Source organism: Aquarana catesbeiana, linkage group LG08 (assembly GCF_042186555.1).
Source record: "Aquarana catesbeiana isolate 2022-GZ linkage group LG08, ASM4218655v1, whole genome shotgun sequence".
NCBI lineage: Eukaryota > Metazoa > Chordata > Amphibia > Anura > Ranidae > Aquarana > Aquarana catesbeiana.
The window spans coordinates 158938929-158952623 of NC_133331.1; the positions used below are offsets into that span (position 1 = coordinate 158938929).

Consider the following 13695-nt stretch of genomic DNA (forward strand, 5'->3'; position numbering starts at 1 on the left):
ATACAAAACCAATGTTTCAGGTTCCATGGTACTATATGCTTTCAATTAAATAAATTTATATATATATATATATATATATATATATATATATATATATATATATACTATATATATATATATATATATATATATATTTATATTTATATTTGAAAGCATATAGTACCATGGAACCTGAAACGTTGGTTTTGTATGTTTAGCATGTTTATTAGTTTTGTATGTTTAAAGGAAAACATTAAAACAATGTAAAACAATACTAATCATTTAAAAAAAAAAATAAATAAAAAAAATTGATATATTAATGAGGTGGTAGAGACTCAGCTTCTTGCGAAGAGTGAAAAAGCAGCAAAGGCTGGGAGGGTGATGATAATAATGGGGGATTTTATCTACCTGAAGATTGACTGGAGTAATGACACTGCAGGAACTGTTACAAGTCCACCCCAACACTAAAACCTCTAAATCTACATGCATCCACGATCTACGACTAAAATATCTAGCCCTGTAAAGAAAAAAAACCTAATACATACCTTTTTTGAAGCTGCTCCGGCCTGGTCCCACTGTGGAGGCGGGTGCAGAACAAGCACCCTAAATGGAAGCCTCATAGTAACTCTATGGGTGGTGATACTTCACATTCATTTCCCAGCCTTTGTCAGCTGTCTCCTCTGCAGAGCTTCCACCGCTGGAGACCAGACTATATAGGCTTCAAAAAGTTATGTATAGTAATTTCTTCTTTACAAGGCTAGATAGGTTAGTCTTAGATCGTGGATGCCTGTAGATTTAGAGATTGTAGTAATGTATTAGGGTGGCCTTCCACTTTAAAAAGGGCAAACATATATAAACCTATTACAAGACAATTTTATGGTCAAGTTCATAGAGGCCCTGAATATGTATGATGCTCTGTTGGACCTGATAATCTCAAACCATGAAGAGCTTATTACTAATGTTCATATAAAAACATCTGGGTAGCAGTGATCCAGAACAGGATTTCATTTAATATTCGCTGTAATGGCCCATACACACAATCCGAAAATCGTACGACATATCGTCCTTTTTTTGGTTTACTAAAGTGACGTAAATTCTTGTACAACAAAATAAAAAATGTGGAAGTGATGTAATGTGTTGCAGTGTATTTTTATAGTATTTTAAAACAACTACTGTACTGATTAAAAGATATAATAATCGGATGAATTGTCGTGATCAGCTCTTGAAAGCTGTGTATTAACAATTAGATTAACGTACAATCGCTTCAAAAGTGGTGTTTTTCGTACAATTTTCGGATAGAGTGTACGGGCCAAAAGCAACAACCACATACTGGAAAAATAAACACAAACACTTACGGTAACCTAGAGAGCAAATTTTGCAAGGATGAGGGCTGCTCTCCAAAACTTAGACTGGGTGGAAATATTGGCATTGACAGTCACAGAACAGAGAAGCGAATGTTTCAAAAAGGCTGTATACGAAATCACTGCAAAGGATATTCCCATGTGCAATAAGTTTAAAATGCCCAAAATAAAAACCTATGTGGCTCACAGACAAAGTTAGAAAAGCTATAAATAAGAAAATAACTTTTAAAAAATATAAAAATTAGGGTACACCGTTATTTGATGTTGCAAAGTATATAACAGAATATGTAAAATAGAAATCAAGACCGCATAGGTGCAAATATATTAATAGTAAAAAAGGTCAGGTCTGAGCATGTTGGCCCTTTACAAAATAATTTAGAGTAGGTGACTGGGGACAAAGAAGGCACATTAAATACCTTCTTCAGCTCTGTGTATACAAAAGGAGCATGGGGGTGGTATTAAATTATCCACAATGGCTAAAAATTGATTTGGTCCAGAAACATTTAGACAGCATAAAAAGGTGAATAAAGCACCTGGACCACATCGCATACACCCAAGAATCCTAAAATAATTGAGCTCTGTCATTTCACAGCCATCGTTTCTATTTTTTAGGGATTTATGAAAGAAAGAAAAGTTATCAGACAAATCTGAATTATTTTTATGAGGTGGTAAGTAAAACCTTGGACAGAGGGGTTAAAACCTTGGATTTTGCAAAAGCGTTTGACACAGTTCCCAACACACGGCTAATGTGTAAAAATCAGTTTGTAAATCAATAGAAAACTGGCTAAACGTCTGAATTCAGAGTAGTGGTTAATGATTCATAGTCTGAATGTTCTAAGGTTATTAGTGAAGTACCCCAAGGTTCAGTGTTGGGACCCTTACTTTTTAATGTACGTTTCGAGTTTATATTTGTGGGGAAAAAGTGCAGGAAAGCTAAAATGTGTGAACACTAGGGTATCATCTCGATATAGTAGCAAAAAGAATGAGTATTTTGGACTTTGAATATACAACAGTGTGCACATTTGGTACACAAAAAGAAAATTTACCTAGATCATACAGTTTGTGTAAAAATAATCTTTTATTTAATACAATATAAAACCATGTTTGTGAAATACATTACAAAGATAAGCACATTAAATCTTCTGATTATATAGGGTCTGGGATTAAAAGTACAATTTTATTCTTTGCAGATGACACCAAGCTATGCAGTCAAATAACGTCCTTACATGATGTCTCCAACTTACAAGCCAACCTCAACGCACTTTTTAATTGGACAACTATGGTTTAATGTTGATAAATGTAAAGTTATGCACTTGGGGGCTAAAAATATGCATGCATCATACTAGGATCTGGGTGTTCTGGTAGATCATAGGTTTGATAATAGCATACAATGGCAAGCAACGGTTTTCAAAGCAAGATCCTCTCTTGTATTGAGGTATGGACTCCAGACAGAAAGACATCATTTTGCCCCTATACAAATCATTAGTAAGACCTAATCTGAAATATGCAGTTCAGTTTGGGGTACCAGTTCACAAAAAGGATATTAGGGAACTGGAGAGAAGGGCAACCAAACTGATAAGAGGCATGGAGGAGCTCAGCTATGAGGAAAAATGAGAGGAACTGAATTTATTCTCTTGAGAAGAGGAGATTAAGGGGAATATGATCAACATATATAAATACATAAGTGGTCCATATAGTGAACTTGGTGTATAGTTGTTCACTTTAGGGTCACCGTAGAGGACAAAAGGGCACTGGAGGAAAGGAGATTTAATCTCCAAATATGAAAAGGCTTCTTCACAGTTAGAGCTGTGATGTGGAATAGATTCCCTCAGGAGCTGGTTCTGTCCAGCTCAGTAGATTGCTTTAAAAAAGGCCTGGCTTCTTTCCAAAATGTAAATATAACTGAATACTAACATTTATAGGTAAAGTTTATCCACGGAACATCCGATTTTCTCTTGGGGGATCAGTAGGGTTTTTTCTTCCCCTGCTGAAGCAAATTGGATCATGCTTTGTTGGGTATTTGTTTGCCTTGGATCAATGGATCAACTGTGGAGATGGGATTGTGTATATAGGATTGTAAAAAAAGATATATATATATATATATATATATATATATATATATATATATATATATATATATATATATATATATATATATATATATATATATATATATAATTTTCTTTTTTCCCCCTTTTTAATCGGTTGAACTAGATGATGGACTTGTCTTTTTTTCAACCAGACTAACTATTTAAGGTGAAGTGAGTGAAGGTGATGGGTTTTCTGAACTCTCATAATAGATAGGAAGGAATGCAGGAACCATAAACTAAATTAGTCAGCTTTCCTAGGAACTTTGGGAAACATATCCACATGTGAAGTTTCCATTTTAGAAACCCATTAAATACAAAAAACAAAAAAAACAAAAATTTAAGCTTAAATTTAAAGCAGATTTTTCTGACTCATGTCAAATGGGCATGGATGATAGCCAACAGTTATTAGCATCAGTTATTTTGTAAAATGAAATTGGATTAAAGCAGAACTTTACACATAACTTGTTAAAAAAAAAATAACATGTTCTTTAGCAAGTAACATACATTCCACATTAATAATTATGCTACCAAAATTAGTGTATGCTGTAAGTTGCCTCCAGCATTGCTCCTGTTACTTATTGCTCGAGGCTGCCATTTTGCTGAAGCCCAGAGCACCTGAAAAGCAATAAAATCATAAAGCGGAACTAAACCCATCGATTTAACAGTTTCAAAAACAGTTCCATTCCTGGAATGCCAGGATTGCCAACTACCACATTTCCTTGTGTCCCCAACCAAACCATCAAACCCAGGGCTTGACCAATTTGCTTAGAATCTCGGAGCAAGCTAAAAAAAGTTAGGAGCCAGTTTTTTTTTTTTAAACTAACAAATCTTACGGATTTAACGTGTCCAAAAAGTGAAATTCTCCTTTAATCCTTTCACAGCCAGAGCCATTTTTGCATTTTTTACACATTTAAAAAATCATTTTAGGCCTGAAGATTACATAAAACCCCCAATTATATATTTACTGAAAGCAGACACCTTAGAGCAGTGATGGCGAACCTTGGCACCCCAGATGTTTTGGAACTACATTTCCCATGATGCTCACGCACTCTGCAGTGTAGTTGAGCATCATGGGAAATTTAGTTCCAAAACATCTTGAGTGCCAAGGTTTGCCATCACTGCCCTAGAGAATAGCAGTAGTTCCAATTTTTTATGCTAGACGATATTACTGAGCACCGAGTAAGTAGATACCCAACATGTCAAACCTTAAACATGTCAGTACTCTATATTCACCATAGGCAACGCTTTAAAAGCCCCCTATAGGTCATCTGTTTAGCGTTACGAAAGAGGTCTGGAGCTAGAATTATTGCTTTCATTCCAGCGTGCGCGGCAATATGTAAGGTTTATTGCAATCAATGTTTTCAGGCACAGACGTCCTGCGTGTTTGTTTGTACGTGCGTATATGTATGTATTTTTTTTGGGGGGGGGGGATTTTATGTACTTGGGTGTAACTAATTTTTTTACAATTAAAAAAAAAAAGTTGTTTTTTTTTTTTTTACTTAACTTTTTCCCCCCATCACATAGGGAACATGTTTTTTTGGTGCCAGGTTCTCCTTAATGAGACATCCAGGGGAAATTGTCAATAGAGACATGTAAATGACATCACTTGAAGGGGAGGAGATCTCACCCCCCCCCCCCCCCCCCAATTCTATACCCAGCAGCCACCCACCATGCAGATCCCAGGCCCGCAGATGGGCAAGCGGAGCCCAGGATACAGGCAAGAGAGGTGTGTGTGGGTTATTAATCATTAATTGTGTTTGTTCAAATAGCATCGTTTTACCGCCAACGCCCCAGTGTGAAAGTAGCCTATAAGTAACTTATTTTTAATGTTTTTCATAGCTATACATGCAAAAGGGGCCAGCCTGAAGTGATCTAGCAGGACTTAATTCTCTGACTAAAAGTTCCACTTTAAAACAAGGAACTAAACCAAGGAATAGCAAGGATGGCAACATCTTGGTCTCCATTTAGATTTGTAATTATCGTGATGATACACGTGACCAGTTAAGACACCGGCCATATGAGAGGGGAATTGAAACCTCAGTTGAGAGCTGACAAGCACACTGCCAACTGTGACAGTTATCACCAGAGGGATACCTTGAATGAAGCACACAGTGCACATATGCAGTAGTAGACAGAATGTAAATTAAAAATAGAGAAAAATAGAAAAAAAAAAATTGTATGCTTGATTAAGGATTTGACAACATTTAACATTCCTATCTTAGGCCCCTTTCACGCGGGGGTGGCGTCGGCGGTAAAACAGCGATATTTTTAGTGCCGATTTACCGTCGTTTTAGCGGCGGTATTCGGCCGCTAGTGGAGGCGGTTTTACCCCCCTGCTAGCGGCTGAGAAAGGGTTAAAACCACCGCAAATCGCTGCTGCAGCAGCGCTATGCTGGCGGTATAGCCGCGCTGCCCCACTGAGTTCAATGGGCAGGAGCGGTTTAGGAGCGGTGCTCCTTCACCACTCCACAGATGCTGCTAGCAGGACTTTTTTTTACCGTCCTGCCAGCGCACCGCTCCAGTGTTAAAGCCCTCGGGGCTTTCACATTGGATACACAGCAGTGGCTTTCAGGGCGATTTGCAGGCTCTATTTTTACCGCTGTAGGGCCTGCAAAGCTCCCCAGTGAGAAAGGGGTCTTAAGTTTTCATTTGGAAACAGTTTAATCAGCGGGTTTATTTCTGTCTTGGAGATTATACAGCCATCTACAGGAGGACTTGACCCTGGGAAACTGTAGTAACTAAAGGATAACCCTTCTTAGCACCAGCATGCCTCAGCTTTGTAGAAAAGCAGTACCAAGCATCACCATAAACAGGTGGTGTGAAGGTGTAGAATCTGGGTCCCTCAATGGACTCCAAGAAAATAAATTTCATGGCGAGTACAAGAGATCCCATTTTCTTTTTTGGCCATTGTGGAACACAAATTGTCTTCAACCTTCAAGATGTCCAAAAGCAGCCTAAAAGAGCAGTGTGCAACAAAGCGAAACAATGGCAAACAGGACCAAGAAAAAGCAACAGAAAAACTGGGGACAGCCTCCAAGAGCCACCTGAAGGATCTGACAGCCGAAGATGGCATCAGATGAAGAAATGGGAGAATGTGTGAAAAGACGACCAGGTGGAAGCCTTGCAAACCTGAGAAACAGATGTTTGATGGAATGTTACTAATTACCTGACAAAGGAAGAGAGTTTGGGACTTTGAATTAAGCACCTGGAATAACCAGGTGCCTCCATCCCTATTTGTTGCAAATAGTGAAGGGTTGGGACTTTGAGAGAGGCACATGAACAAAGCCAGATATGAAGTGAAAACCTAACTGGGAATAGGTTGTACAGAGAATTATTTAGATATGAAGTAAAAACCTTTACAGTACTGCTGCTATGTGGAAGATAAGCTGGTATAATGGCCATAGACCCAGGTAAACCATCTATATCATAAAAACATTGAACAGTATGAGATATCATGAACCAATACTGCTCCATATAAAACATTGAAGCAGCACAATTAATGCATATAAAAAATCATATGTTAAAACATATGTATACATCCTGTAAAACTGATGTGTTTCAGTGATACTGGAGCATACGACATATCTGTAAATTATAGTATAATATACTTTATTTACAGATATTTCGTATGCACCAGCTCCTTATGAGGTGGGAATATCACTGAAACGCGTCAGTTTTACAGGATGCATACATACATGTTTTGCCATATGATTATATGCATTGTGTTTGTTCAATTCTTTATATGGAGCAATATTGGTTCATGATATCTCATACTGTTCAATGTTCATATCATATAGATGGTTTACATGGGTCTATGGCCATTATGCCAGCTTATCTTCCACATTGCAGCAGTACTATACATTCCATGTGATGTATATTTGTTTACAAGTTGTGTATATTTGTCAAAATAAAGGTTTTTACTTCATATCTAAATAATTCTCTGTACAACCTATTCCCAGTTAGCAATATATACAAGCTGAGGTAATCCCCCATTTTGAAGTTGCTGCCCACACTGTACAGTAATGTGTTTCCCACATGCACTGGAATGAATACAAATAAAAAGTGTCGCATAAACTTTTGCTTTTGTGAATACTATACAAATAATATGAAAACACAGTTAAGCAGACTAATAATCTTTTACATGCCTTATAAAATAATAAAGTGTGTGTTTATATATCCTTACTGGATACATATGATTAAGAGATACCAGCACAGTGCTTGGCTGCTGTAGTTTGTCATCACCTGCTTTCAAGCCAAAGTTTGCTACAATCACCCTTGCTTGGGGGTATACCCCGGTGGAGTAAGGGACACTTTGAAGGGTGGGGTACATATGTATAAAAAATTCTTTATTAAATGTGACTATTGCTCACAAGAAACGGATTCCTATGATATACATTTACAGGCAAAGACAGACTCCAATTCATTTTCTTAGCAGGTACCTGTTGATGATAATAACTAGCACTATGTTCTGCAGTAGTTATGCACAGTTCTCTTAGACAAGTCCATGTTCAGTGGGATCTGGTTTAGGTATAGAGGGTTTTCAACTTGTAATGGTACTTCTTAATTTACGAACAATCTTTACTGCCTAAGGATAGATTTGGGGGGCCAGGATGGGAGGGAGAGCCCAAACAAGAGGAGCAGGAGGAGGGGCTCTACCTCTTACCAACTGTTGGTCTCCTGTTTGTGGGTCTCCCCCACCCACTCATGGTTACCCACGAGACTGAATGATTTAGGAGGCATTTCTCCCACTGCTGCAGTGCTGACCTGTCCCTTGTCTTTTTAATCAGTATCCAGGCCACGGACTTCCCATACAGTGTACTGCATACTATTCAGGACCATTCATTCTGCGCCATAATTCTACTTAATTGCTCCAGCTGATGCTGTTGGTATTTTACACATGGATATATGGTATTTTACATGTGTAGACATGTCAGCTCTCCTCCCCTCCTCTTTGACCCGGAAGTGAAGTGCAATGTCATTTCCGGGTCCCCGTTGACAGTTTCCACGGGAAAGACTAATGCAGTGCAATGTGCATTGCATTACATTCAGTGGAGCACAGGGGAGACATCTTGGGTCCGTTATGGATGTCTCATTATAGAGAACCTGTCACCAAAAAAAAAAAAAAAAAATCACCACAAACTATGTGATGGGAAAAAAAAAGTTTTTTTTTTTTTTTTTTTTTTTTTGCTTAACAAAAAGTTTTTAATTGTAAGAAAAATTAAAGTTACATCCATGCACATAAAACCCAAAGATCCCCCCCCCCACAAAAATTGAGGCCCCTCCATGTACAAATGTAAACACACGCAGCGGGGCACCTACACCTGAAAACGTTGACTGCGATACACGTTACATATCGCCGCACATGCCGAAAAGAGCAGTAATTCTAGCACCAGATCTCCTTTATAATGCTAAACTGATGACTTATAGGGGGCTTATAAAGCGTCGCCTATGGAAAATATAGGGTACTGGCATGTTTAAGGTTTGACATGTTGGGCAACTGTTTACTTAGTGCAATGTTGGCTTTTATATTTTACCCAAAAATTGGGTAATTTATTGCATTTTTCATGCCCCCTAAAATTAAGTTTTATTGTGATTTTTTTTACTGAGAACACATTTAAAAAATGTGTTTTTTGCTTTCCAGACCTTTGTGGCAATAACCTGCGACATAAAACATTGTAACTACCACCATTTTCTAAGATGTCTGCTTTCAGAAAAGATATGTTTGGGGGTTTTATGCAATCTTCAGACCTAAAATGTTTTTTTTTTTTTAGCAACTTGCCTACTGAGCACTTTCACCCCCTTCCTGCCCAGACCAATTTTCAGTGCTCTCACACTTTGAATGACAATTGAGTGGTCATGCAACACTGTACCCATTTATTATTTTTCACACAAATAGAGCTTTCTTTTGGTGATATTTATTCACTGCTGGATTTTTTATTTTTTACTAAAAAGAAAAACAGGCCGAAAATTTAAAAAAAAAAAAAAAAAAAAGTTTTATTAGTTTGTCAGTAAATTTTGTAAATAAGCAATTTTTCTCCTTCACTGATGTGCGCTGATGAGGCGGCACTGATGATGAGGCACTAATATGCCGCACTGATGGGCACTGATAGGCAGCACTAATGGGCACTGCTGGGGCTTTACTGTAATCAGGGCACTGATGATCAGTGCCCAGATTACCTGTCCTGGTCTCCCCTGTGAGGAGATGCCACTGTTAGTCTCTCCTCGCCACACACTCTGTCCGCGTTTACATGGGACCAGCTGTGACTAGACACAGCCGATCACATGATTAAAAGAGATGCGTCATCGGCTCTTTACTGAGATTGGGGGGGATACGGCGCGGCCACGATCACCGCAATGCGCACCCCCCCCCCGAGGGTGCGCGAGAGCGCCCGTTTTGGGGCACCGTCATATGACATCATCCCATAAGAGCCGCACTGCTCTTCCGTCATTTGACGGTGGGTGGGCTGCAAGTGGTTAAACGTGCAACAAAAAAAACAAAAAACAAACAAAAAATGGCTCTGGCAGCGAAAGGGTTAAAGGAGAAGTTCACCTTCGGGAACATATTAGTTACACGTTCCACCTGTAAATTAAGTTTAAAAAAAAAACTGGCTCCTAACTTTTTTTTAGCTGACTCCTAGATTCATAGCAAAATTTGTCCTGCACTAAGCAAATGCATCTAAATACACTACAAATTACCACACCCTCAACACATGAAGATTGTACAACACTGGGATACCAGATGGACACCCACCTAAAATACATAAATACAACAAATGAAATGAAAATAGACTTCAGGTTGTAAATATAAACTTGCCGCAACACTTTACACTGAGTGAAGCAAACACATTCCATAAAATGTCCTGCATTATCTGGTAAAATAGGAGCACAGCCAGGCATCACACCCAACGCAGCTACTGTGTGAGCCCCAACACAAAGTGCCCTTACAGCACAGACAGTGCACGCACCCAGATATCCAGACTGAGAACCTGCTCTGGTTTCATTGGTGTGACCAATCCAGACATGGCCTTCACCAGGCACAGAGGGAGAAAGGACACAAAGCCATCTCTTTCCTGCGCAGAGTAGGGGTCTTGGAGGGCAGTCTAGCTGAGGACTCTACCAGCTGCTCCCATGCAACCTAGGTAGGTAAAGGGCTGGGTGGAAGAAAAGGAAAGCCATAGAAACAGAAAACTTGCTCACCCAGGTTCCAGGTGACATCTCCAGCCAGAGGAAACAAAAACTGACCAGTTCAGCAGAGGGACTGCCTTTAAAGTCTGTTTGGTGATGCGTTTCCTGATCCTGCAGGAGGAGGTGCCTATATCTCGTGCTGTCCTGGAAGACGATTGGGGAAATTCTATTTTGACCAGTCAATTATCCGTGGGTGAAGGGAACAACGATTTGTGTATGTTGGCCAACTTTCCCATAGCTGTAAAAGAGGCACTAACCTGCAGGCCAAATATTAAGCAGGCCAGTATAAAATGTATTAGCGTGGCCAAAAGTAGAGGCCGGCCGATATATCGGCCGATATTTGGCTTTTTTTACTTAATCGGCATTGGCCGATTGTGCTGATAAAAAAAGCCGATTATACCTTCAGCGGGACTTGCAAATGACTTCTGTAATAGAAGTCAATGCAAGTTTTCTGAAATTTTCTTCTCTCCTCCTCTGGGCAGCCTGCCAAGTCTGATAAGAAGATACATTGTATCTCTTTCAGGTTCTTTTATCAATAGACTGAACTCTGTGGAGAAGTTCTCAGTTTAACCATTTAAAGACTAAATCTTTTCTGACACTTGTTGCTTACAAGTAAAAATCCTGTATTTTCTGCTAGAAAATCACTTAGAACCCCCAAACATTATATATATTTTTTTTAGCAGAGACCCTAGGGAATAAAATAGCGGTTGTTGTAATATTTTATGTCACACGGTATTTGCGCAGCGGTCTTTCAAACGCTATTTCTTTTGAAAAAATACACTAATGAAATAAAAAAAAAATAAAAAAAAAGCAGTAAAGTTAGCCCATTTTTTTTCGTCCAAAAGTTTTGATTACCTGTTTTTGTGTATTTAATATTTAAGATAGTTATTTTTTTTTTAATCTAAATTATACATACAAGTGAACTGATTGGAGGTTTGTTTTGTTTAATAAATGTTTAAATATAAAAAAATTTCTGTATCACTTATTACTTAAGGCTGCTTCCACACTGGAGCGGGCATGCGTTGGCGGTAAAACGTTGTTAGTTTTAGCGGCGCTTTACTGTCATTTTAGCGGCGCTATTCGGCTGCTAGCGGGGCACTTATAACCCAGCTAGCGGCCGAAGAAGGGGTTAAATGCGCCCCTGAAGCACTGCTGCCGAAACGCTTTGCAGGCGCTTCGGCAGCGGCGCGCATTCATTTCAATGGGCAGGAGTGGTGGAGGAGCGGTATACACCGCTCCAAAGATGCCGCTTGCAGGACTTTTTTTTAACATCCTGCCAGTGCATCGCCTCAGTGTGAAAGCACTCGAGCTTTCACATAGACTGCAGGGGAGCCGTTTTACAGGCGCTATTTTTAGCCCAAAAGCGCCTGAAAAACGCCCCAGTGTGAAAGGGGTCTAACTGTTAGATTTTATGCGATGAAGGGAAAAAAAAAAAAGAAATCGGCCTAATATATCGGCCCAAAAAAAAAAAATCGGCATCATATATCGGCCATCGGCCACCGCGATTTCTAAATATCGGCTTTGGCATCGGCCAGAGAAAAACCCATATCGGTCGACCTCTACTGCCAACCCTGCCTTAACAGGTACCTGCAGACCTCCTTCCCCCTCTCTTTAGGCAGTCCTACCTAGGCTCAGGGAAAGGAGAGCTCCATGTAGCCTCCTGCTCCGGTGGAGGAAACAAAGACTGGGGAAGAGGGACAAGAGCCGCCCATTTATGGATTTAACTATTGTTTCCTGCCTCTGGAGGTGGAGCCTATCTCTGTAGTGCTGTCCTGGACAGACTAGAGAAATGCATCTTTCTGGATATTTTTGTTGTTATCCTGTCTCTCACTGTTAAACTAAACCTACCATTCAAATTAAATAGACTGATCATTTCTTTGTCAGTGGGCAAACATACAAAATCAGTAGGGGATCAGATACTTTTTTCCCTCACTGTACAGCCCCCTACTGACCCATCCCATCAGCCATGATCTGCCTGCACACAATAGTGAAGTACACAGAGACCTAGTGATAACATCACTTGGTCTAAAATAAGGTACACAAGCACTCATGTACAAAAACGCACTCAATTTTTGTCTTAGAACTGTACATATGGATTACTATAGTCATCTGCACATAGGTATGAATGGTGAAATGATTCTTACCAGTTAGAGACAGGGCATATGTGGTTGTTTGATAATGCCATGGCATACCTGCAAATGATGAAAAAAAAAAAAAAAAAAAATCATTCAATTACACACACTTATTCAAGTTTAAGATATTCATTACAAGAGTGGTACATTTTTCTCTGCACCCAAGCAAGAATGTCCCTGTTCTAATATTGCTCAATAAAACTGCTTAGCTTATTAAACAATCTTACATGTATTGTGTTACTCCACTGACAATTTTATATAATCTAATCTTAATATGTACAATGAATCTTCAAAACGTTTTAAACTGTTTAAGTCCTCATGACCAAGTTTCAATGAACTGTGCAATTGCCGCCCAACAGCAACCAATTGAATAAAAGTTTTCTTCAACAACTATTACTGTCTAGTGGTTTTGTGAAAAACCAATCTCTAGGGGTGTTCTATCAAGAAAGTGAACATTCAGCCTTAATTTTAATTTCTACAGGTTTATCAAGAGGAATATTTACATTTATTAAAGGAGATGTAGGACCAAAGTTTTCTTGGCCCTACTCCTCTGGGTCACAGGAGTGCACTTCTTTCTGCATTCCTGCAACCCCTATTCACCTGAGAGAGGGCTAAAGTCTGCTCCCAGCTATCCTCACTCAGCCAGTCCAGGCTCTTGAGAGATCTCCACTTTAATGTGGGAATCCACCCAGATACCTGAACTGGCAGCTAGCTTAGCCTTTCAGTGAGCTGCTGAGGGCCTGATGCAAGCCAGCAGCATCTAAATAACCATAAAAGTTCCATTCCTTTTAATTATAGGACTTTATTATTTGGTGGTAGCTGTCAAACTTTAGGTGATCTCTCTCCAACTTCTAGGACCTTCAGTCATCCTCATGCAGAGTAGGTTGAACTAAATCTGGGAGCAAATATAAACCTTTGCAAACTAAGCCTGCATTATTGTTAATTTAA

General features: G+C 39.2%; 1 protein-coding gene across 2 annotated transcripts in view; it reads right to left on the reverse strand.

Moving 5' to 3' along the window:
* The window catches only part of LOC141106142 (transmembrane protein 150A-like), a 205673-nt gene that overhangs the window by 99988 nt on the left and 91990 nt on the right, over positions 1 to 13695 (reverse strand). Inside the window, exon 2 of one of the 2 annotated variants that reach the window (XM_073596615.1) lies at positions 12760 to 12807. The exons of the other annotated variant lie outside the window; for it this stretch is intronic. Coding sequence (XP_073452716.1) covers positions 12760 to 12807 — 48 coding nt within the window. The remainder of the gene's footprint in view (positions 1 to 12759; positions 12808 to 13695) is intronic. 2 annotated transcript variants of the gene reach the window in all.